Consider the following 24,623-nt stretch of genomic DNA (forward strand, 5'->3'; position numbering starts at 1 on the left):
CTAAAATAACGTTTCTATCTCGAGGGGCCGCGGCGCTACGTGTACAAAGGGGGGAGGGGGAGGCGGGGGGGGGGCTGTACCGACGGGGGGGGGGAGGAGCGGGGGGGGGGGGCACGCGGGGCATCAACATGTACCTAAACTTGGGGTGTTGCCCCCCCCACCCCCCACCCCCTTCCCCCGGAGGCCAAAACCAAAAAATAATATTAATAATAATATAATAATAATAAAGAAGGAAAAAAAAAAAAAAAAACATCAAAAACCCCAGAATTTGGGGATTATTAAAAATGGTGAAAACGCAACAAAACACCCCCCACCCCCCAAAAATAAAGAGGGGCCGGGAGAGCCCCGCCCCCACACGCGGCCCCTGTAGTGTCAATGCGGTCCTCCCCCCCCCTCCCCCCCCGCGACGTCATCAGCCCCTGGGGGGGCCCCTCCCCCGCGGGGGACCCTGCGCCCCTCCCCCCCGGGCCTGGGGAGGGGGGGCTCATTCCCCCCCCCTCCTCCCCCCCAGCTTATTTTGGGGGGGGAGGGGGGGGGGGCACTGAGGGTGACTGGTGATGGAGGGGGTATCCTCCCCTCCCCGGGAGTGGGTGGGTGGGCGTGAAGGGGGTGACCCCCCCCCCAGTTTGGGGAGGGAGGAGGGTGGCGCCATCAGATGGTGGAGGTCTTGTCTGCGCCGTCTGCAGGGAGGGGGGGGCGTGGGGAGGTCAGGGGGGGCCGTGTCCCCTCACTCACCCCCCCCCCATCCCACTTTGTCCCATTGTGTCCCCCAAATTCACCTGTGCCTTTGTGCCCACCTCCTTACACCCCCTGTGTCCCCTCCCTTATCCCCATGTCTGTCACCCCCCCCCCCGTGTCCCCCTTCCCCCCCCCCGTGTCCCCACGACCCCCCCTTACCGCCCAGCGCGTGCTCCGTCATGCTCAGGCACAGCGACTCCAGCGTGGGGTTGATCTCCAGGTCAGTGCCAGGGAGGGGACACTCTGGCAAGGGGGGGGGGGCAAAAAAGGGTGAGGGGGGGGGGCAAACCTCCTGTCCCTCCCCCAAACCCCCACACAGGCCCCTGACCCCCCCCAAACCCTCCTGGGGGGCGGCTCAAGGCATCTGCACACACCCCCAAAACCCTCCTGGGGGGTGCTCAGGGGATCCTGATTTCCCCCCCCCCCAAAGCCTCCAGGAGGAGGGGGGGGGGTGTTCAAGGCATTCTGACCCTCCCCAACCCTCCTGGGGGGCTCAAGGCATCTGCACGCTCCCCAAAACCCTCCTGGGGGGGGTCTAAGCATCCTGACCCTCCCCCCCCAAAACCCTCCTGCACCTGCAGGGATCAAAACATCTCCCCCCACCCCTGGGGGAGAAAAAACACAGGTCCACCCCCCTCCCCCAGCCTCCCCTCCCCCCCCCCCCCGCGCCCATTTTTGGGGTGTCCCCCCCCCAGACCTACCCTGGGGGAAGGCGAGCAGGGCCTGGGGCGAGGTGTGGACGGGCAGCGAGTGGGTGCGCTGCACTGCGCTGCGGCCCCCCGGGGAGCCCCCGGCCCCCCCACTGCCGAACCACAGGCTCTGGGGGACACACACATGGGGGGGGGGTGTTATTGGGGGGGGGGGGGAATGGCTGGATCCCAACACAGCAATGTTGGCATCCAGGAGGCCCCCCTGTCCCCCTAAAAGGACCCTCAGGGTCTTCCCCCCTCCATAGGTGAAGGACCCCCCCTCAACAACGCAGCCCACATTCTTCCAGACCCCCCCACACCCCCCCAAATACTCAAAGACCCCCACATCTGTCCCCCCAACCCCTATGACCCCCCCTCAAATGCCGAGGGACCCCAATATCTGCCCCACCAATGCCCAGGACCCCCCAAAATCCCCAAGGACCCCCAAATCTGCCCCCCCTTCCCACCAGCACCCCCCACCAAAATCCCCAAGGACCCCCAAATCTGCCACTCCCCCCGACCCCCCCAAAATCCCCAAGGACCCCCAAATCACCCCCCCCGGACCCTCCGAAAATCCCCTAGGACCCCCAAATCTGCCCCCTGTCCCCCCCTGAAAGGACCCCCTCGCCCGTCCCCGTGACCCACCTGGCGTCCCTGGGTGCCGAGGGGGGGTCCGCCGAGGGGGGGGCGGGGGGCGGGGGCCCCCCCGGCCGGCCCCAGCAGCCCCAGGCGGGCGGGGGGCAGTGCACGGGGGGGCAACGCAAAGGGGCGCTGCCCCCGCCGCCCCCCCGCCCCCCCCACAGAGCCAGCTATGGGGAGCGAGTTGGAGCCGAAGGCCCAGCTGGGGGGGGGGGGGTGGGGGGTGTCAGATTGGCACAGGCCCCACCATATTCCCCCCTCCAGCCCCGGGAGCGCCCCCCCGGGGTGAAAAATGAGACCTCAACCCTTGGGGGGTGGGAAATGGGGCAGCAGGGGGACAAATTGGGGTATGAGGGTGTCTTGGCAGGGGGTGAAATAATAGGGGAGGGGGGTGTGTGTGCAAATTGGGCACTGGGGGGAGCAACGAGGCATCTTGGGGGGCGGGGGGGGGGGTGGCAAGAGCCCCCCAGGGGGTCCCAAAGGGGTAAATGCAGTTTAAACCCTGAGAGGGTCCCAAACTCCTCAACAAGGGGGGGCAAACTGGGGGACAGGGATGGGGTCCCCAGGGGAAATCGGTGCGTGGGGTGAGGGGGGGTGTTGCCAGCTCTCTCCCCCCCCCCCCCCCCCCAAAAAGCAAACGTACCCCTTGGGGGGGCGATAGCCCGGGCCATCGAGTGGCACCTTCTTGGGGAAGGCGCGGAGCAGCTTCAGGACCTGCTGCTTCCAGGAGAGAAGCCTCTTCTTCTGCGTCTCCGTGAACGCCTGGAGGGAAAGGGGGGGGCACGGTGAGGGGCATTGAAAGGGGGGGGTCACACACCCTGCAGACCCCCCTTTTAACCCCCCCACCCGACCCCAGCCGGGGCCCTGCGCGTACCTCGTGGCTCAGGCACTTCTCGAGGAGCTGGAGGTAACTGGTGATGTTCTCCTCGTCCGGCCGCGACACCAGCAGCTGGGTGCACACTGAGGAAGAGGGGGGGGTCAGGGAGGAACCCAGACCCCTCCCCCAGCACCTTGGGACCCCCCCCAGCAACACCCTGGGTCTCACCTTTGCCCATGACACGGGTAAACTGCCCCGGGATGTCCCCGTCGGGGACGGGAGCGGCGGGGGCTTCGGCGTCGGCAGCCGGGTGGGGGGCGAAGGCATCGGCGGTCCCTGGGGGGGCCCCGTCGGAGGTGCCGTTGGAGGGGGGGGCGGCTGGGGGGGGCCGGAAGGCCTTGATGGGGGTCACCATGATCTGCTGGAGCTCCTGCAGCGCCGTCCACAGGTTGCCCCCCTCCAGGATGTCCTATGGGGACAGGGGACACATGGGACAGGGTTGGGGGGCCAGGGGGGGCACATGGAGGATGAGCGGTGGGACATGGGGACCAGAGGTGGGGGACATCCCATGCCACCCATGGGGACATGAGGAGACAAGGGAATACCCTGTGCCAGCCTTTGGGATGCAGAAGGGGACCAGGGCCACTCTGGTGCCACCCCTGGGGACCCAAGGGCCACCCCGGTGCCACCCTGGTGCCATCTCTGGGGACCCGAGCCACCCTTGGGGACCCAAGGGCCACCCTGGTGCCATCCCCGGGGACCTGAGGGACCCACGACACCCCTGGGGACCCAAGGGCCACCCTGTTCCACCCCGGTGGCACACCTTCTCCAGCGCCCTGAGGACGCTCTGCCGCTCCCGCAGCTTCTGGATGCTGAGGGCGATCTTGTGCCGCGCACCCTTGGTGACGTTCTGCGGGGACAAGGAGGAACAAGACAGGGCAGGACAGGGGGTGTCCCCTCGTCCAGGGGTGGTGGGGCCACGGTGGGGGGATGGGAGGGGACAACAGGGGACACTGTCTCACCTGTGACTCGAGGTGATGCTCCGTCAGCGTCATCATCTCCTCGTACGTCATTTGGGAGAAGAGCGCCGCGTACTTGTGCAGCCGCAGGCTCTTCAGCCAGGAGGGGACATCTTTGGGGGGGGTGACAAGGGGGTGGGCATCAAGTGACAGGTCCCCCTGCCCCCCCCAGCCCCAGGCCACCCACGGGTGCCCCGTCCCCCACCTTTCATGCCGCTGCCATCCTCCTGGAAGGTGTTGCGGCCACCGGCCGGCTCCTCCGTCTGCTCGCTGCCCGAGGAGGCCACGCTGCTCTGGGGCGAGAGGGGTGCGTGGTCCCCAAAGGGGGGACGGGGGGGGACGGGGACAGCGGACTCATCCGCCCCCCCCCCCGGCCACTCGTTACCCCCTCCCTGGGGACTGCCGGGCACCAGTGAGAGGGAGCGCTTCAGTGGGCTGGGGTGCAGCTGGCAGGGCAGAGCTGCGGGGAAGGGGGGGGGTCAGGGGGGCACCCGGGCCCTCCCAGAGACCCTGCCCAGTTCCCCAAGTCCTCTGTGCCCCCTGTGGTCATCCCCGTCCTTCCATGTCCCCCCGAGATCCCCTCCCCAAACATCCAGGTCCCCTCCAGACACCACCTTGGCCCCTAAATGTCCCCCCCCAGCCCCTTGTCCCCTCCAGCCCCATCCCTGTCCCCCCAACCCCCTTTTCTCCTCCAGTCCCACCCTGTCGCCCCCCCCAACGCCTAATGCCGCCCCAGACTCTTTCCTAGACCCCTTGCACCCTCCCTGTCCCCCCTGACCCCTAAAGTCCCCCCCAGACCCCTTCCCAGCCCCCTTATCCCCTCCAGCACCATCCCTGTCCCCTCCAGTCCCCCCCCAGACCCCTTCCCAGACTCTTTGACCCCTCCAGTGCCATCCCTATCCCCCCCGACCCCTCCTCAACCCTTAATGTCCCCCCCAGGTCCCTCCTCAGCCCCCATGTCTGTCCCCCAACCCCACCTTACCCTTAACCGTCCCTCCTCAGCCCCCAAAGTCCCCCCCAGACCCCTTGCCGTCCCCCCCATGCTGTCCCCACTCACCCGCTCCCCCCAGGCCGTTGCCGCTGGCGGGGGGGTGGAAGGGTGGGTGCCCGTTCTCCCGGGGGGCCGCCTCAGGCCAGGGCGGCCCCAGCTCGGGGCCCGCATGCTCGGGCCACTCGTGGGGAGGCGGCGGCCGTCGAGGGGCTTCAGGGCGGGGTGGTCGTGCCGGCGGGCCACCGCCACCGGCCAAACGCTCCTCTAAGTGGCCCAACCAGAGGGCCAGGGCGCTGCGGTCGTCCAGGGTGGTGGCGGGGTGGATGAGGGCATAGGAAAGGAGCTGCCGGCTCTCCTCCACGCAGCGGTTGCTCTCAATGGCGTAGGCCAAGATCTTCTGCAGCCGCTTCATGTACTCGGCCTTGGCAGCGGCGTTGCCCGGCTGCAGCAGCGGGAGGTGGGCCAGCAGCAGGGCCACCGCCGCCTCTGCCGGCTCCTGTGGCCACTGGCTGATGGCAGCTGGGGAGGGGGGAACAAAAAGGGGTGAGTGGGGTGTCGGCAGCACCGTGCAGCCCCAGGGGGTACAGGGCTGCATCCCACGTGGAATCATCTTGTCAAGGTGTAGGGGGGTTTCGGGGGAGAAAGAGCTAAATCCCTCCCAAGGGATGGAAACAGGGCAGCAAAACTCTCCGGGGGCAAATACATGGATTGAGGACAAAATCCCCCAATTTTCACCAAGGAAGATGGGAACCCCATGAGCCATCCAGGAGCACATAGGGAGACCCCCCCAGGACCGCAGAAGGGGACCCCAAAGGTGCCTGGGGACAAAGGGGGAGCCCCAGGGTGAGGCGAGGAGCCCCGCCAGGCACCCAGGGAGCTTTTGGGGTCCCTGTAAAGCTCCCATGGGGCACACAGGACCGTGCGGGGAGCCCTGCGGGGGAGGCAGGACAATGCATGGAGACCCACCAGGTGTGGCAAGAGCCCTCACGGGCTCCGTGGAGCCCCATGGGGTGCCCAAGGAGCCCACCCATCTACCCAGGGAGTCCCTGGGGTCCCTACAGAGCCCACCCATCAACCGAGGGAGTACCACGGGTCCCTGTAAAGCCCACCTACCCATCCAGAGAGTCCACCTGTCCACCCAGGGAGTCTCTGGGGTCCCCACAGAGCCCACCTACCCATGCAGGGAGCCCTAGGGGTGCCCAGGGAGCCCACCCATCCACTCAGAGACCCCCAGAGCTCCCCTCAGAGCCCACACATCCACCCAGGGAGCCCACCCATCCATGCAGAGAGCCCCAGGGCTCCCCACAGAGCCCACGCATCCACCCCGGGAGCCCAAGGATCCACACAGAGCCCCCTCCGCCCCCCACCACAACTCACCAGCGCTGTTGGCCTCAGCCTCGAGGAGGTGGATGTCGGCGCAGTCGGCCAGCGAGTGCTCGAGGCAGAGCTGAAGGAAGCGGGCCTGGGTGCGGGTGACGCGCTTCAGCAGAGAGAGTAGGGCCACTGTCTGCTCGCACTCATTCCAGCCCTTGAACCACCCCGCCACGATCCCCACCTGATCCCGGAACATCATGGCGGTGCCGGGGCAAGGGGGTGGGGGGCTCACGGTGGCGGCGGGGAGGGGGAGACGCGGGGCCGGCCGTGCCCCCCCCTCACATGGCGGCGATGCAGCGGCTGCACTGGGGGCCCCCGCGGGGGCTGGCTGAGAAGTCGGTGCCCCCCCGGGCCAGGGCGGGCATGGAGGGAAGGAGGGGGCGCGAGGCCCCGACGGCTCCGGTCGGGCCCCCCGGCTGCGTTCCCGTGGGAGAGCCCCGGAGATCCCTGTGGAGAGAGAGAGAGGAGACGGGGCGGTGTCAGGGCTGGGAACCCTCCGTGGGGAACCCCCATGGGGACAGGGACCCCCCCACGGGGACAGGCACCCCCGCAAGACCCCCCCCACCCCGGATGGAGACCCCCCCGTAACAGGGAGCGCCTCAGGGTCCCGGTTCAGCCCTATCAAGACGCCCCGATGGTGCTCAACCCCTCGTGCCCACTTCGAACACTCAGAGAAGGGACCCTCCCCCGTCCCGCCCAGCCCTGGGAGATACCGGAATCCCCCCGTAAGGGACGCGGGACGCCCCGGCCGGCCTGTCCGGTGCGTGGCGGGACCGGCCTCCCTGCAAGAAGGGACCGGGGGAGCAGCCGGAGGGGCGGAGGGCCGCGGAACGGGGGTGGAACGGTCGCGAGGGGGGGTCTCGGTGCCCTTCAGCGTCTTTCCGGCGGGCGAAAGGGCCAGGGTGGGGGGCTCGGGCCTGGCGGGGCCGGGGCCCGATACCGGTAAGGTTGGGGGGTTGTGGGTCAGGGCCTGGCCGGGGGCGGCCCAGGCCCGGTGGCCGCGGGGAAGGCCCGGGGCCTCGGGAGCGGGGGCCGGGGCGGGCTCAGCCCCGGAGCGAGTACCGGGGGCTGAGGCCGGGCCCGGGGCCGCCCCTCACTCACCGCCGCCGCCGCCGCCGCACTCGGAGGCGCCGTCGCCGCCGCCGCAACGTCAGCGCGCACGGCACGCACGGTGCGTCACCCCGCCACCGCGCCTGCGCCCGCCGCCGCGCCCCGCCCCTTCCGCCGCACGCACGGACGCAGCCAATGGGAGGGCGGCGGGGGTGGGAGGGCCGCTTCCGGCGAAGGGTGGCCCGCCCCCCGCGGCACCGCCCCGGCTCGCCATTGGACGGCGGCGCTGCCAATGGAAGCGCGGGGACGGCCCTCGCGGCGTCGCGCGGGGGAGGGGAGGGGTCAAGAGCCGCAGGGAGGCCCGCCCCTTTTGCACCGGCCACGCCCCCTCCCTACTGCCACGTCCCTCCCGAGGCCACGCCCCCGACTCACTCCACGCCCCTCTCCGCCTACAGACCACGCCCCCTCCGTTGGGCCGCGCCCCCTCCCGCAGCCAGGCGGTGGCCGGGACCCCTCCGGGGGCGGGGCTTGAGGGGGCGGGGCCTGTGGGTGCGGGTGTGGGCGGGGCCTGTGGGGCCATGACTTGGGGACCTTGACCACGTGGTGTGTGACCCCACTTATCCTGTCCCCAGTGTCCCCAATATCCCCAGTGTTCCCAGTGCCCTCAGTCCAGGTCCCCCGGTGTGTCCCCAGTGTGTCTCCAGGTCTCCCAGTGCCTCCAGCCTACATCCAGTGGTGTCTCCAGTGTCCCCCGCCCAGGGCCCAGTGTCCCCCTGTGTCCCTGGAGTCCCCAGTGTCCTCCAGTGTCCTCAGCCCAGTGTCCCCTGGTGTCCCCCATGTCCCCCAGTGTCTCCCAGCGACCCCTGCCCTTGTCCCCCAGTGTCCCCAGTGTGTCTCCAGGTCCCCTGGTGTCCCCAGTGTCCCCCAGTGTCTCCCAGCCCACATCCTCTGGTGTCCCCAGTGTGTCCCCAGCCCGTCTCCCCCCAGTGTCCCCAGTATTCCCAGTGCCCTGTCCCCTTCAGCCCATCCCCGCTGTCCCCAGCGGCTCCAGCCGTGTGTCCCCATCCTGTCCCCGGCCTCTGGTGCGAGTGGGATCCCCGGGGATGGGGACAGACAGACAGAGAGACAGAGGGATGGACAGACGGAGGAATGGAGGGGGGACAGACAGAGGGCTGGAGGGAGGGAAGTACAGACAGACAAATGGATGGATGGAGGGGGCACAGATGGACAGATGGAAAGATGGAGGGCAGGACAGACAGACAGACAGACAGAGGGATGGAGGGAAGGACAGACAGCCGGAGGGAGGGAGGGGTGGAAGGACAGACGGATGGAGGGAAGGAGGGACAGACAGACCGATGGACAGACAGACAGACAGACGGGGGGGAGGGCCGAGGGAGGACAGACGGACAGGCGGGGACAGGGACCGACAGACAGAGGGTCCGGTGGCTCTGGGGCCGGGCCGGTGCGGGTGAGCAGAGCCCGCCCCGATCCCCCGGTGTGTCCGTCCGTGGGTCCGTCCGTGGGTCCGTCCGTGGCCCCGCCCTCCGGCCCCGCCCCGCCCCGCCCCGGCGGCTCTGCGGCTCCGAGCGGCGGCGGCGGCCTTGTGCCGGCGGGACCGGGGCTGCACCGGCACCGGCACCGGCACCGCCCCGGGGCCGCCCCGCCGCCATCAGCCCGGCCCGGCATCCCGGTACCCCCCCGGCATCCCGGTATCCCCCCCGGCATCCCGGTCCTCCCCCCCCCCGGCACCCCGGTACCCAACCCCGACATCCCAGTATCCTCCCAGCATCCCGGTCCTGCCCCTCCGACATCCCGGTATCCCACCCCGGCATCCCTGTACCCCCCCCCCGGCCCCGGCATCCCCCTCCCCGGTACCGGCATCCCCCCCCCTCATCCCATCGCCCCTCCCCAACCCTGCTACAACTGGGCCCAGTGCACCCCCTCCCCGCTCCCGCTGCCCCCCCCCCCTCCCCGGTGTCCCCCCCCTCCCCGCCCATGGCCCCCCGGCGGGGCGAGGCCTGACCGGGCCCGGTCCCCCCCCCTTCCCGGGGCCGGTGCCGCGCTGGGAGCCGCGATGGGAACGTCCGTGGGCTGAGCCCCCCCCCCAGGTACCGGGGGCTTCACCGGGGGATGGAGGAGGGGGCGAGGAGCAGGGGGAGGGCGGGTACCGGGGTTCGGGGGGGGGGGTGGGGGGGCGGTTACGGGAGGGGGGCACCGGAGGGGGGGGGGGCACCGGGGGCTGGGGGTAGCACCAGGGTGGCGGTCCCTGGGTTGTGCTGTTCTGTACTGGGCAGTACTGGGCTGTACTGGGCATACTGGGCTGTGCAGTCACATACTGGTTTGTACTGGGCCATACTGGGCTAAGCTGTCCTCTACTGGGCCATACTGGGCTGAGATTTCCTGTACTGGCCTGTACTGGGTCTGTACTGGTCTGTACAGGGACTGTACTGGGCTGTGCAGTCCTGTGCTGGTCTGCATGGGGTCTGTACTGGGGATTTGCATCCCTGTACGGGTCTGTACCGGGCTTTACTGGTCTGTACTGGGCCGTACTGGGCTGTGCAGACCTGTACTGGGACTGTACTGGGCTGAGATGCGCCATTCTGGTCTGTACTGGGCCATACTGGGCTGAGATGTCCTGTACTGGGTCTGTACTGGGACTGTACTGGGCTGTGCTGTCCTGTACTGGTCTGCATGGGGCCTGTACTGGGGCTTTGCATCCCTGTACTGGTCTGCTCTGGTTCTGTACTGGGCTGAGCTGTCCCATACTGGTCTGTTCTGGGCCATAATGGGATGTGTGGAGCCATACTGGACTGTACTGGGCTGTTCTGGGATATACTGGGGTGTGTGGAGCCATACTGGGCTGTACTGGGCTGTTCTGGGCCGTACTGGGCTGTTCTGGGCCATACTGGGGTGTGTGGAGGCATACTGGGCTGTACTGGGCTGTTCTGGGCCATACTGGGGTGTGTGGAGCCATACTGGGCTGTACTGGTCTGTTCTGGGCCATACTGGGGTGGGTGGAGCCATACTGGGCTGTACTGGGCTGTTCTGGGCCATACTGGGGTGTGTGGAGCCATACTGGACTGTACTGGCAAGAGCAATACTGGGCTGTACTGGGTCATACTGTGCTCTGCTGGGCTGTACTGGCCCAGACTGGTTTATATCGGGCCATACTGGGCTGTGCTGAGCCATCCTGGGTCATACTGGGCCATACTGGGCTGTGTACTAGTCTGTACTAGTGGGTATTGGTCTGTATTGGTGTGTACTAGTCCGTGCTGGTGGGTACTGGCAGGTACTGGTTGGTACTGGTTCATACCGGATGGTACTGGTTTGTAGTGGTGGGTATTGGTCCATACTGGGCCATACTGGTTGGTACTGGTGGGTACTGGTCCATAGTGGTCTGTACTGGTCCGTACTGGCCCATCCCCTGTCCCCACAGGCCCCGCGGCGACGCCTGGACGGGACCGACATGGAGCCCTGAGAGGAGGTAACGGGATCTCACGGGATCTCACGGGATGTCATGGGAGACACGGGACCACACGGGAACACGCAGGGCACACGGGATCTCACGGGATGTCATGGGATGTAACGGGACTTCATGGGAGACACAGGAACACACGGGATCACACGGGATCTCACGGGATGTCATGGGAGACACGGGAACACACAGGATCACATGGGAGACACGCAGGGCACACGGGATCACACGGGATCTCACGGGATGTCATGGGATCACAGGGGAACATGCAGGGCACACGGGATCGCATGGGATCACACGGGATCTCATGGGACACATGGGATCACAGGGGAACACGCAGGGCACACGGGATCATGGGCCCGATCCTGCCCCCTGGGCCCGATCCTGCCCCCATTGGGCCCGATCCTGCCCCCCTCCCTGACCCCGTTCCCCCCCTCCCCGCAGGCGCCGCCGGGGCCGGCGGAGGATGGCGAAGCTGCTGGTGCCCCTGGTGATGCTGGGGGCGGTGGCGGGGTCCCACCGCTGCCCCCCCCGCTGCCTCTGCCCGGCGGCCGCCCCCAACCCCACCCTCCTCTGCGCCCGCACCGGCCTCTTGGCCGTACCCCCCACCCTGGACCGCGCCGCCGTGGAGCTGCGCCTCGCCGACAACTTCATCGGCGCCGTGGGACGCGCCGACTTCGCCAACATGAGCAGCCTGGTGCACCTCACCCTCTCCCGCAACGGGCTGCGCCGTTTGGCCCCCGGCGCCTTCGCCGACCTGCGCGCCCTGCGCGCCCTCCACCTGGACGGCAACCGGCTGCCGGCGCTGAGCGGGGCGCAGCTGCGGGGGCTGGCCAGCCTCCGCCACCTCATCCTGGCCAACAACCAGCTGGCCGCCATCGAGCCGGCCGCCTTCGCCGCCTTCGCCGCCACGGTGGAGGACCTCGACCTCTCCCACAACAACTTGCCGGCTTTGCCGTGGGAGGCGGTAGCCGGCATGGCCAGTTTGGCCACCCTCACGTTGGACCACAACCTCTTGGAGCGGGTCCCCGCCGGGGCGGTGGCGCGGTTACCCCGCTTGGCGCGGTTGGACCTCACCGCCAACCGCTTACGGGCGCTACCGCCGGTGCCGGGACCGCCGGGACCCAGTTTGGCGGCGGGAGGGAACCCGTTGCATTGCAACTGCGAGCTGCTGTGGTTGCGCCGGTTGGCGCGGCCGGGCCGGTTAGAGAGCTGTGCCTCGCCGCCGCCACTGGCCGGCCGCCTGCTCTGGGCCGTGCCGGAGGAGGAGTTGGCGTGCCGGGCGCCGGCCATCGCCGGAGCGGCCGCCGATCCCGCCGCCGTATTGGAAGGTCAACCCTTACGCTTGGGTTGCGCTGCTGCCGGCGACCCGCCGCCGGCGCTGCACTGGTTGGGTCCTGACGGGCGGTTGGTGCAGAACGGGTCGCGGCGCGCCGTGCGGCCCGACGGCTCCCTGGAGCTGCGGGTGGCCACGCTCCGTGACCACGGCGCCTTCACCTGTGTGGCCTCCAACGCCGCCGGCGAGGCGGCCGCCCGGGTGCAGGTGGCTGTCCTGCCGCTGCCCGTCCCTCGCGGTGACAGCGACGGGGACGCCGAAGCCGGGCCCGGACCTTCTGACATGGCTCGGGCCGGTGGCAACGAGTCGCGGGCGGCGGGCGAGCGGCGCATCGTGGCGGCCGAGCTGACGGCCTCCTCGGCGCGCATCCGCTGGCTGCCGCAGCGCCACGTCCCCGGCATCCGCATGTTCCAGATCCAGTACAACAGCTCCCTCGACGACTCCCTCGTCTACAGGTGGGTGCCCGCGGGGGGACCGGGGGGACGGGGGGGTCTGGGGGGGCACAGGGGGGCTGCGGGATGGGGGGTTTGGGGGCATCTCCCCACGTTGCGCCGCGTGGAACTGGGGGGGCGCAGAGGGATGATGCACGGCAGCCTGGGACGTTGCCTGGCGTTGCACGGCATGGCGTGGTGTGGCACGGCGTCGCATGGCGTGGCACCGCACCACGTGGCATTGCACAAGGCTGTGTGGCATCTCATGGCACCGCATGGCATCACATGGCACAACATGGCATCACACGGCGTTGCGTGGCATGGCACTGCATGGCATCATATGGCGGCGTTTGGCATCGCATGGCACCATGTGGCATCAAACAGCATCGTGTGGCACCATGTGGCATGGCATGGCGCAGCACTATGTGGCGTTACACAAAGCCGTGTGCCATCTCATGGCACCATGTGGCATGGCACGGTGCGATATGCTGTTGCACGGCATCGTGTGGCATGGCATGGCACCATGTGGCACTGCACGAGGCCACGTGGCGCCTCACGGCACCGTGTGGCATGGCACGGTGTCGCAGGGCATCGCACGGCATTGTGTGGCATCACATAGCAGGACACAGCATGGCATCGCACGGCGTCAGTGGCATCGCATGGTGCCATACATCATCGCTGTGGCCATGTGCCATCGCACGGCATCGTGTGGCACAGCACGGCACTGCCTGGCATCGCCTGGGAGCACACGCCGTGCCAGCCGGTGGCACCGCGTCGTGCCCGCGCCCCCCAGCTGCCCTCGGTGCCCCCCCCAGGCTGCTGCCGCCCTCCAGCCGGAGCTTCGTGCTGCGGGACCTGGCGGCGGGGCGCGAGTACGACCTCTGCGTGTCGGCGCTCTACGCCGAGGGGGCCACGGCGCTGCCCACCGCCCGCGCCCTGGGCTGCGTCCGCTTCGCCACCGCCGGGGGCTCCCCGGGCTGCGCCGCCCTCCCCCGGCCCCATTTTTTGGGGGGGACCGTCATCATCGTCATCGGCGCCGCCATCGCCGCCTCCGTCCTCGTCTTCATCCTCATCCTCACCGCCCGCTACAAGGCAGCGGCCGCCCGCCGTCCCCCCGCCGCCGTCGCCAGCGTCTGCTCCCAGACCAACGGCACCCACAGACCCCCTGAACCGGAGCCGCCGCCGCCGCCACCGCAGTCGTCGCCCCCTCTGCCGGCGCTGCCCCCCGCCCTCCCGCCGCCGGCACCCATGGGTGCTGCCGGGGTGGGGGCGCGGGGGCTCTTCCCCAGCCACAGCTACCCGCGCCGCGCACGGACTCGGCGTCACGGCTCGCTGCCGCGCCTCGACCTGCCCGAGGCAGCCCCCACCCTGCGCCCCTCCTTCGGCAGCACCCACTGGATGCTGGAGAGCACCGTCTAGGGGGGGGGAAGGGGAGGGGAGGGGAGGGGAGGGGGGGAGAGAGGGGTGGGCAGCACCCATGGGTGCTCGGAGGCAGCCAGCCCCGGCGGCACCGGGTCCTCGGCATCCCTGTGCGCCCCTGGGTGCTCCCGCGCACCCCTGGGGGAGAGAACACAGCGTCCTTGGGTGCCGTAACGCACCCTTGGGTGCTCCTGGGTGCCTGAATGCAGCTTTGGGTGCTCCTGGGCACCTTTGGGTGCTCCTGGGGGACCGAGTGCAGCACCCTTGGGTGGTCCTGGGCATTCTTGGGTGCCCTTGGGTGCCCCAATGCGCCCTCGGGTGCTGCTGGGTGCCTTTGAGTGCTCCTAGGGGACCAAAGACACCTTTGGGTGCTCCTGGGCACCCTTGGGTGCTCCTAGGTGCCTGAAAGCAGCACCCTTGGGTGCTCATGGGTGCCCTTAGGTGCTTCTGGGGGACCAAATACAGCCTTGGGTGCGGCTAGGCACCCTTGGGTGCTCCTAGGGGACCAAATGCACCCTTGGGTGCTCCTGGGTGCCCGAACACGGCACCCTTGGGTGCTCCTGGGTGCCCTTGGGTGCCTGAATGCACCCTTGGGTGCTCCTGGGTGCCCGAACACGGCACCCTTGGGTGCTCCTGGGTACCCTTGGGTGCCTGAATGCACCCTTGGATGCTCCTGTGCACTTTTGGGTGCCCCAACCCACCCTTGGGTGCTCCTAGGTGCTCTTGTGCACCCTTGGGTGCTCCTGGGCACCCGTGGGTGCTGTTGGGTGCCGGCGCGCATCCATGGCTGGTTGGATGGATGGATGGATGGATGGACCCCCCCCACCCCACCCCGGGTGCTCGTGGGTGCCGTGGGGCACCCCTGGGTGCTCCCCAAGGTCCTTTCCAGGCCCCCCCGGGCACCCACGTGCTCCCCCCCCCATCGGTATCCATGTGCCCCCCCCGCCGCCCCCCCCTCTCCGGGGGGCACCCATATGCAACCCGGTACCTACCTGCCCCCCCGCGTGGGCACCCCTGGGACACGCGTGTGTGCCCCGACACGCGTGGGCAGCCCCGTGGGCGCCCCGAGGGGAGACACGCACCCCGGGACTTGTGCGTGCCCTGACACACGTGTGCGGCCTGACACGTGTGTGCCCTGACACGCGTGTGCGCCCCCAACACGTGTGTGCCCCAACACGCGTGTGCGCCCCCAGCACATGTGTGCCCTGACACATGTGTGTGCCCCGACACGCGTGTGCGCCCCCGGCCTGCCCCCTGCCGCGGTGCCTTTGGCCGGGCCGGCGGCGGGGGGGGCCCCGCACATGCCACTGACATGTCTGCACAGATGACACGAGAACCGCAGCCCCCCCCCCCCCCCCAAAAAAACCTCCCCGGGGGGGGCCCCCGATGCCCGGGTCCCCCTTGTGTTGTCCCGTCCACCCCCCAAATTGTCCCCTGCCCCCCCCCCCCCGCCTCGGCCCGGGGCCTCCTATCTGGCTGGTCTGGATAACCCGCGGGGGGCCCCCCTGGCCCCCCCCCAGCCCCATTTGCCCCTTTACCCCCCTCCGCTGCCCCATCACCCCTTTATTTGCCCCCAACCCCCCTCAATCTGCCCCCCCTCCCCAGCCCTACTTGCCCCCCCCCCCCCCACCAGCCGCCCCCCCCCGGGCCCCCCCCCGGCCCGCTGCAGTGTTTAACACAAGTTTTTACATTAAAAACCTGTGCCCCCCCCGCCCGGGGCGATTAAACCTTTTGTGTGTGAAGAGGAGGGGGAGCTGCTCTCTCTTTGGGGGGGTGCGGGGGTCCCCTCTGCCTGGGGGGGTCCTCTCTTTGTCTGGGGGGGGGTCCCTCTCTTTCTTTGGGGGTGTCCCGGGGGTCCCCTCTGCCTGGGGGGGTCCCTCTCTGTCTTTGGAGGGGGGGGGTCCGGGGTCTCCTGCTCCATTTGGGGGGGTCCTGGAGTGTCTTGGGGGTCCCCTCTGCTTTGGGGGGGTCCCTCTGTGTGTTTGGGGGGGGGGGGGAGCTTGGTTTCCCTCTGCCTGGGGGGTCCCACTCCGTCTGGGGGGGGTCCGAGGTTCGCGGGAGCCCCAACCTCATACGAGACCCTCGAGAATCCGCCCCCCCCCACGAGGCAGCTCCCTGCATGCAAATTAGCTCTTTACTATGCTAATGAGCGGGCTAACGAGGTGTGGGGCGGCGTGGCATTGGCCGAGGGGGTGGGGCTATGATAATGAGGGACCCCCCCCCATGCGGTTGCCAGGATACCGTTGCCGGGAGACGGGGAGGATGCAGTTGCCGGGAGACCGCCGCCATGACAAGGGCGTGGTTTGATGCTCATTAATATGCAAACAAGGGGGGCGGAGCTTGCACTCCCTCCCTCAACTATTTTTACCCCCCGGGCCTCTGCTAACTACCCCACCCGGGGCTAATTACCCCCCTCATTTGCATATAGTGTGCCCCGGGCATCTGCCCCCCCCCCCCCCCCCCCTCCCCCCGTGCCTCAGTTTCCCCAAGGCCACGGCCAAGGCGACCTGGGGGGGGGGGGAGTGGGGGGGGACAGGACACATGGGTCCCTTCCCAGGGGTGGGGGAGGACATCTGGGTGCTCTCCCAAGGGGGGTGGAAATCCTTGAGGGGGGGGACACCTGGGACCCTTCCCAGGGGGGAGGAGGAGGAGGAGGCAGGTTGTGGTGGGGATGACACACCTGGGTCCCTTCCCAGGGGTGGGAGGACACATGCTTGGTCCCCCCCTGCCGGCCTTCACCCCGTCCTTGGGCCCGGGTATATCTGAGCGGCGGCGGGGGTGGCGGGGGGGGCAGTAGGGCGATGGCGGCATTGGTGGTGGCGGCGCTGGTGGTGGCGGCAGTGTTGGCGGGGGCCGAGGCGCAGTGCCCGTCCCCCTCCGCCCTGCGAACGGCCAACGGCACCCGCATCTGCGCCCAGCTCTACACCGACAACAGCCCCTACTACGACCAGTGCTGCGGCGGGGAGGTCCTGGTGGTAGACCCCGGCGACGACGTCCCCTATATGCCCCATGGTTGGGCTGCCACCGTGTCCTCCTTGGTGGTGGGCACCCGCTGCGAGTTGACCGTCTGGTCTCGGTCCGGTAAGAAGGGGAAGACCCGGCGTTTCGGGGCAGGGGCGGTGCCGCGGTTGCAGGAGGTGCGGCGGGGGCTCTTCGGCGACTGGAACGACGCCATCAGGGGTTACTACTGCAAGTGCAACTGAGGCGGGCGGCGGCGGCGGGGGCGGCGCGGGTCAACACCAGTCAATGGGAGTGAGCGGGAGTCAACGTGGGCCAAGGCGAGTCGATGCAGGCCAGGAGAAGTCAACGTGGGCCAAGGCAAGTCAATGCGAGTCAACATAAGTCAACACGAGTCAACGTGGGCCAAGTCACATCAATGCGAGTCAACACATGCCAGCAGAAGTCAACATGGGCCAAGGCAAGTCAATGTGAGTCAACACAGGTCAACATGAGCAAATGTGAGTCAATGTGATCCAACACAAGTCAACTTCGGCCAAGACGATCCAACACAAGGTCAACCTCGGCCAAGACGATCCAACACAAGGTCAACCTCGGCCAAGACAAGCCCAGACAAGCCAACGTGGGCCAAGACAAGCCAACGCGGGCCAAGACAAGTCGCCGTGAGTCCACATGGGTCAAGGCTGACAGATGTGGGCTGCCACGTGGTGAAATGGCAGTGCCACTCCCCCCCCAATCACCCCCCCCGGAACCTCGCAGCCAATAAAGCCTGGAGGCCGCAGCAGGTCCTGCCCCACGGGTGCTTTATTGGGGGAGGAAGTAGGGTGGGGTGGCAGGCAGCCCCCGCCCCAGGCACCTTTGGGCTGGGAAAGGGGGGTGCGCACAACCGTCACCCCCCTACTCCTCCAAGCAGGGGTTCCCACACACTCGGCCCCGGGTGGGTAACATGTTCATCACGTGTGCAATCCTACATGCACACACTACCTGTGGCTGCGCGCACGGCCCCTGTCCCCCCCAACACCCCCCGAAAGAAAGGACATGGGACACAGCCGTCTCCAAAAGGACACGTGTAATCTCCGGGGGTCCCCGTGCCGGCCCCGGGGCCCCCCCGTTCCGCGGCGTTACAAAACGACAATATAAATAGCTTTGTTAAAAAACAAAACGGGGGGGGGGGAGGGGGAACAAAAAACAACAAAACAAACCCCAAAAGAACAAAAATGTGTTTCAAAGGAGGGGGGGGGGGGGATGTGGTAGGGACCCCGAATCAGTAGTGTGGCCACGGGGCCGTAGTGTTGGGGACACATGTGTGTCCCCCCCCCTCCACGGAGATGCAGGCGGTGGCCCGACCCCGGGGCCAGATGGGGATAAAACCCAGGATTTAAAAGAAAAAGAAAAAGAAAAAGGGAGGGAATAAATGCCCCAAATAGCTCCTCTGGGTGGGGGCGACACTGGGGATAAGCCCCCAGCCCCAAATCTCTGCTGAGAAGCTGTTTGGGGGGGCGAACGACACCGGGAGGGTGTCACCACGCCACCTCCTCGGTGAAGTCGTCCCAACCGAGCCGTGTCCTCTCCTCAGTCCCCGGCCGCTCCCCAGCTCAGTAGTACGGCGCGGCGGTGGGGGGGGACACGTGGGGGGCGTTCGGTGCCCCCCGACAGTAGTGGCACAGTCAGGAATCCAGTTAAGAGGCGACGGTGAGGGGGGGGCCGGGGCAGGGGGGGCCGCCGGCGTCGGCGTGCTCCTCACCGCATGCGGTTTTGGCGCATGAGGGGGACGATGCAGGAGGGGGGGCCCGCTTTGCCCAGGAAGGGGTGCTTCAAGAGTTCGTTGGCGGTGGCCCGTTGCACCGGGTCCCGCACCAGCATGCGGTCCAGGAAACCCTTGAGGGAGGGTGAAACCTGCGGGGAGGGAGCGGGGGGCCGTCAGCCACGGCCCCAGGGGAGATGGACACGTCCCAGGGGCAATGGACATGTCCCAAGGGGAGATGGACACGTCCCAGGGGACCCCCGGAGGGTTTTGCCCCATCCCAGGATGCCCCATCGTCCCCCATCCATCCCCTTCTTTTACCTTGTGCACGTTTTTAAGCTTGGGGGGCAGATTGTCGCGGATCATTTTCATGGCCTTTAAGGGCGGCTCGTTAAAATAAGGTGGTTCTCCGTCCACCATCTCGATGACCATCACGCCCAGCGACCAGATATCCACCTGCCGGGTTTGGGGAGGGGGACACACACACGGCAAAGACTGGGGGTTAATTCAGGCGTGAGGACACCCGGTACCCCCAAATCCACCCCGTGTGCCCCCAGATTCACCCCATGAACCACCAAATCCGCCCCACATGCCCCAAAGACATCCCACACCCCCCAAATCTGCCTCACCCCCCCAAATCCACTCCACACCTCCCAAATCCACCATACGCCCCCCCCAAACTGCTCCATGCCCCCAAATCCACACCACACAGCTCAAATCTGCCCTATGCCCCCCCCAATCTGCTCCATGCCCCTCAAATCCACCCCACAGCTCCCCAAAATCCACCCCATGTGCCCCACATCCCCCCCAAAATCCACGGCCGGCTCACCTCCGGGCCGTAGGGCAGGCGGGAGATGAGCTCCGGCGCCATCCAGTACGGGGTCCCCACCAGTGACTTCCGTCGTGGCACTTCCTTGTTGACTTGGGCGCAAAACCCAAAATCGGAGAGTTTCACCTAAAAAGCCAGGGGAAAGCAGTTGGGTGCGAAGGGCCGCTGGTACCTTTTGGGCCGGCCGGCAGGCAGGAGGCCTCCATAGCTGCCACCGCCGCGGTGCTTACCCTGCCGTCGTGGGTGAGGAGGATGGAGTCACTCTTGATGTCGCGGTGGATGACACCCTGCGCGTGGAGGACGGAGAGGGCCTTCAGGACAGCCAAGCAGACGGCGGCGATCTGCTCCTCGTTCATCCTACGAGCGGACAGAGAAGGCAGGAAGTGAGAGCCCGGCATGCCGTGGCGGTTTTGGGGACACACGCACACAGAGGTGGGGGGACATACCTGGTGTGCGTGACGATGTCGGTCAATGCGCCACCCTCCAGGAACTCCATCACCACCCAGAGCTCGTCGCCCACCAGGTAACTGTTGTACATCTCCACCACGTTCTCGTGCTGGTAGTCCCGCATGATCACCACCTGTGGAGCGGAGGTTGCGATGGAGAGACCCCCCTAACCTGCGACGGCGCGCGACACCCAAAAGTAGGTGCTTGAGCAAGCCTGGGGGGCGTCCCCGAGGTGTCCCCGCGCTGCCGCACCTCGTTAAAGAGCAGCTCGCGCCGCTGCTGCTTGCGCAGGTCCATCTTCTTCACGGCCACCAGTTTGCCCGTGCTCTTGATGGTGGCGATGCAGACGATGCCGGTGGAGCCCTCACCGATCTTGATGAAGTTGTCCAGGTAGGTGCGGGGGTCTCCGGGATCCACCACCATCTGCAGGGCCGCCCGAAATTGCTCGTGGGAGACGCGCTGGGGTTCGCGTTGGGGCGAGCGGGGTTGCTGCGGCCCCGCTGGGGGCGGTGGGGGGCCGGGGGGCGGCTGGCGAGCGAGGTGGGGGTCCGAGGCGTGAGGGGTGAGGCTGGGATGGGGCGGCTCGGGGTTTTTGGAGCGCGGCGGTCCCGGTGGGTGGGCTCGGGAGGAACCAGCACCGCCGCTCACTGGCCCGTTGGATGCCACCTCCTGTGGTCGTGCCGGTCGGTGCTCTGCCTGCAAAGAGACGTGAGGAGGACGTCAGCCACTGAAACCACCCCCACCGCGAAGAGCGGGCAGCCCGAGCTGGGATTTTGCCGCTGTCCCCAAAACACCGACCCCGTGGCCTCCAATCAAGCGAGTGGCAGAGGCGTTAGCAGAGCCGGAGGAAAAGGTTTGAGCTAGAGAGGTTTGGAAGGAGCGAGGAAGAGACCACGGAGGAGCTGGCGGCCGCTTCGGATACACGGCACGGCACGGCACCGGGGAGGAAAGCACCGAGCCGTCAGTCTTCGGTACGTGCCGGTTTGCCCGGTCTTAATCGGAGCGCAGGAGCCCGTTAGCTGGAGCTTGCTTAGGAAGCGGAGGAGAGAGGCAGCTTTTCGAGGAGGCGGAGGAGAGGCAGAGCAAGGAGAAGCTCTGCTGGGCTGTGCAGCCGGGGAAGGAGAGAGAGGTCGCTGCCAAGCAGATCCGGTCGGAGCAGAGGGGAGCGAGGAAAGGGCGGGGGGGGGGAACCTTTACCTGTGGACCTGCGCCCCTGACGGGGTCGGTCTCAGCCCGCGGGTAGGTATTAAAAGGCCGTCCCGTCTGCTGAGCCGTCTTCATCACCCCTTCGGAGATGGGGATGTTGGGAGTCCGGATATTGGGCCCGGAGAGTGGGCGTTTGTCCCGGGGGGATTGCGGGCTGGTCTCGCCGGCGTAAGTGGATTTGGGGCGTTTGTCGGAGGGTTCGGGGCGCTCGCGCCGTACCACCCGGTCGGCCGGCTCGCTGTAGTCCCTGTCGGCGGGGTAATCCCGCCAACCGTCCCGCTCGGCAGGGGTTTTGGGGTATTCGGGAGGGGGCGGGCGGCCGCCGGCGGGGGGAGCGGGTTTGGGGGCGGGTTCCTGCCCGCGGGGCTGCTGGTGCTGGTGGTGGTGGTGATGGTGGTGGGCGCGTTGGTCCTCCCTCTCCCGGGGTCTCTCCTTGCCCTGCTCTAGCTCGCTCCTGGCCCCGTGGCGGCTCTTCTCCTTGCTCCCGCCGGCATCCTCGTGCGGCCGGGCAGCGGCCGGGCCCTCGGAGAGGCCGTTCTCCTGGTAGAGCTGGTCGCGGCGGGGCGGGAAGGGGGGGCTGTCCCTGCGCAGAGAATTGGAACGGGACACGGACATGTTCTCAAACTCGTCCAGCAGCCAGGTCAGGGAGCCGTCCTTGGCGGCTTTGCTGCCCCGCACGATGGTCTTTGAGCAGGACGTGGGACGGGAGGCGGACAGGAACATAAAGCACGAACAGAACAAAAGAAGAAAAAAAAAAAAAAGAAAAAAAAAGGGAAGAAAATAAAAAAATAAAAATGAAAATGAAATGCCTGGTGGTGACGGGGACACGGCTCACACAGAGGGGATGCGGGGAGGGGATGGGGTCTCCAGGGGCTGGCTCCGATGCCACCTTGGTCCAGTCGTCTGCCGGGAGGCGGCTGAGCCCAGCGAAGCCACGGAGCCCCACGGAGGAGGATGCTGGAGGCTGGGGGAGAGGGAAGGGGGCTCTGCTTTTCCCCACCAGCCCCGAGCCCTCATCAGGAGCTTTCTCGGTACCAAACTAATGGGGTTTTCCCTCAGAGAGCCGGATCTGGCTTCGTGCCTCTCCTCCTGGACAGGCCAAGCGCCGGCACAATGCACCACACGCCTGAGAAGCCTTTGGTCAGCCCCAGCCCCACTCGGGGGGCTCACAGGGAAGGGTTGGGGGGGCGGCCGGCAGTGCCTCAACCCCTGGTCTGTGCCCGGGGCGCTCTGTCTGCCCCCAAAACACTGTTGTCAGTACAGGTTTCGCTCCTGGCTGGGCTCCAGCCCCAGCAAAGCTCTGGGACAGGCACTGGTCCTCCCCTCCTCGGTGTCACTGGCCAGTGAAGGAGGGAGAGGAGATGCAGGCGCGGTTCATTTAGCCAAAGGTTAACGAGCCTGTCCTGAATGCTGCCTCGGAGCGAAGGGGAAGAGCAGAGCAGCGAAAAACGAAGCCTGATGCTGGGAGGGAGGTCCCAGCCGGCTGGGACACACAAACTGGGGAGCTGTGGGCTGCGGCGGAGGGGGTTCCCAGTATCAGGCTGGTTGGGTGGGGCGGGATGCAGCCCCTTTCCCAGGATTTGAGCTTCAGAGGGTGCGACCAGGCGGCAAGAGGCGGGGGGACAGCGGGGGCCACCCCAGCCCCATAGCCTCTGGCCTTCCTCCGAAGAGGAGGATGCCTTCCTCTGCAGAAAGCATCTCCACACAGGGCGAGCGAGCACAGCGTGCTGTCGGTGGCTATTTATATCCCCTCCTCTTTCTCCTCCTCCTCCTCCCACCGCCTCGGGGAGCGGGTTGTTTTCTCAACAGGTGAGCAGGGAGACTGGACCTCCGCAACAAACCCCGGTTGGGTGGGATGCCAGCGGCTCCCAACCACCAGCCACGGGGCTTGGCACCGCCAGGGGGGCCCCACTGGATTTGGCGTCTTTTCGGGTCAGCAGAATTGCCCGTCCGGCTCCGCTCGGAAGGGCTGCAGCCGGCGTTACTCACGGCCGCTGGAGCCGCCCCATTGTCCGAGGCAAACCAGCCGAGCGAGAGAAGCCGCCGGCTGCGCAGGAACGCCAGCGCCGGGCATGCTGGTCACACTGTGGCCAGTGCCGGGGACTTTATAATCAGGGTGAAGGTGGAGGAACGGCAGAGAGCTGGGACATGGGGGCGGTGTGGGTGTCCTCAACCCAGGCGAGCAGACAAGCCAGACTTTGAAAAAAACGACAATGGCGGCTTGGGGAAACACAGGCACAGGGAAGGGATGGGATGGGAAGGAACGGACACCGTTTCCCTGGTGTTTTCCTGTAGGGTGGGTGTTTTCCAGCTTGCCAGGAGGATGCGGGAGAGGTTTTCACCCCGCGCAGCCCCGCACTTAACGGGGAAGGGGCAGGCGGTTCGCTGTGGGGACGCTGCCTGTGCAGGTCAGACACGAAACTGTAACCTTACCTGCTCCGCGGCACCCTGGGGAGAGGGCACGGAGCCCAAACGATTCCCAAACCCGGCTTTCTGGCCCCAAAAGCAGTACCACCAGCCCTCCCCGAGGGCAGAGGCCACACCGGCGGAGCTGCCTACCTTCTGCGAGCCGTGCTGGATGGCGGTGATGCAGACAGGGTCCACCAGTGGCTTGGGGCGCTTGGCCGACTCCTCGATGATGCCCTGCCATTGCCGCGGCAGCCCCGTGAACTTCTGCTCTTGCTGGTCGTAGCCGGTGTGGACGCGGTGCTCGAAGTTGGAGGGAGCAGAGATCTCGATGCGTTTCTTCTTCTTGCTGAACATGGTGAGGCCGGCTAGAAGACCTGGGGGCAAAGAAGAAGGACAAAAAAATGAAGGCTGGAGGAGGACGGAGAGGTGGGTAGCGCACCGGGGACCTCAGCAAGCCATAAAACGAACAGCCCCTTCTTTAGGAACTGACCTCGCTCTCTGGCAAAGTAATTAGTTGCCGCACGTGCGCCAAAAAGGAAACACCTTGAGTGCCTGCAAGCCCCGCGCTTCGTTATGCTGCTTGCCGTCCAGGCGGATTTTTATAGCCCACCCGACCTTGCAGCTGCCCCGCTCCCCGCTTATCCCCCATTTTTTTTCCGCTGCGTGTTAGAAGATGCATTTGCAGTTTCTTCCTGCCTTGATTTATTTAACGTGAAGGCAGCGATGGCAAACCACAGGGGCCTTTTGGGGCTCCGGGCCGCCCACCCGTACAATGCACAAGAAAATCCCACATCAACTTTGGCTCCTCAACCCACTGTCCCTCTTCATCACCGCCTGGCTGGATGATTTCCTTGGGCTCTTCTCTTCTCTTCTCTTCTCTTCTCTTCTCTTCTCTTCTCTTCTCTTCTCTTCTCTTCTCTTCTCTTCTCTTCTCTTCTCTTTCTCTTCTCTTCTCTTCTCTTCTCTCTCTTCTCTTCTCTTCTCTTCTCTTCTCTTCTCTTCTCTTCTCTTCTCTTCTCTTCTCTTCTCTTCTCTTCTCTTCTCTTTTTGTG

General features: G+C 67.0%; 4 protein-coding genes across 7 annotated transcripts; 2 read left to right on the top strand and 2 right to left on the bottom strand.

The window, feature by feature from the left end:
• Positions 1-172: 172 nt before the first annotated feature.
• Positions 173-7,410, bottom strand: SAMD4B (sterile alpha motif domain containing 4B). Of its 4 annotated transcripts, XM_082496772.1 has the most exons (13): positions 7,369-7,410; positions 6,271-6,714; positions 4,960-5,412; positions 4,108-4,362; positions 3,906-4,015; positions 3,707-3,793; positions 3,112-3,352; positions 2,941-3,026; positions 2,710-2,828; positions 2,073-2,268; positions 1,440-1,557; positions 898-981; positions 178-680 (listed from the first exon to the last, which is right to left on the bottom strand). In XM_082496772.1, exons 2-13 carry the CDS (start codon positions 6,464-6,466, stop codon positions 652-654), a joined length of 1,974 nt encoding a protein of 657 aa, XP_082352898.1. In that variant the 5' UTR covers positions 6,467-6,714; positions 7,369-7,410; the 3' UTR covers positions 178-651. The 4 variants fall into 4 exon arrangements, 3 of the variants coding, with proteins under 3 accessions (XP_082352899.1, XP_082352900.1, XP_082352898.1); XR_014270139.1 differs by having other exon boundaries at positions 173-680; positions 3,707-4,015; XM_082496774.1 differs by lacking the exon at positions 2,073-2,268 and having other exon boundaries at positions 174-680.
• A 3,848-nt stretch (positions 7,411-11,258) lies between these two features.
• LRFN1 (leucine rich repeat and fibronectin type III domain containing 1) lies at positions 11,259-13,978 on the top strand (the record flags this gene model as incomplete). The annotated part of the gene is made up of 2 exons (XM_082496789.1): positions 11,259-12,583; positions 13,375-13,978. 2 exons carry the CDS (start codon positions 11,259-11,261, stop codon positions 13,976-13,978), a joined length of 1,929 nt encoding a protein of 642 aa, XP_082352915.1.
• Positions 13,979-16,779: 2,801 nt separating this feature from the next.
• SYCN (syncollin) lies at positions 16,780-17,244 on the top strand (the record flags this gene model as incomplete). Its single annotated transcript, XM_082496800.1, has 1 exon — positions 16,780-17,244. One exon carries the CDS (start codon positions 16,780-16,782, stop codon positions 17,179-17,181), a length of 402 nt encoding a protein of 133 aa, XP_082352926.1. The 3' UTR covers positions 17,182-17,244.
• Positions 17,245-17,782: 538 nt separating this feature from the next.
• On the bottom strand, positions 17,783-24,531 carry PAK4 (p21 (RAC1) activated kinase 4). Its single transcript, XM_082496803.1, has 8 exons — positions 23,722-24,531; positions 21,154-21,846; positions 20,209-20,652; positions 19,956-20,089; positions 19,740-19,866; positions 19,510-19,635; positions 19,002-19,136; positions 17,783-18,832 (listed from the first exon to the last, which is right to left on the bottom strand). Exons 1-8 carry the CDS (start codon positions 23,923-23,925, stop codon positions 18,677-18,679), a joined length of 2,019 nt encoding a protein of 672 aa, XP_082352929.1. The 5' UTR covers positions 23,926-24,531; the 3' UTR covers positions 17,783-18,676.
• Between the last annotated feature and the right edge of the window lie 92 nt (positions 24,532-24,623).

Source organism: Vanellus vanellus (assembly GCF_965231255.1).
Source record: "Vanellus vanellus genome assembly, chromosome: 31".
NCBI classification, from domain to species: domain Eukaryota; kingdom Metazoa; phylum Chordata; class Aves; order Charadriiformes; family Charadriidae; genus Vanellus; species Vanellus vanellus.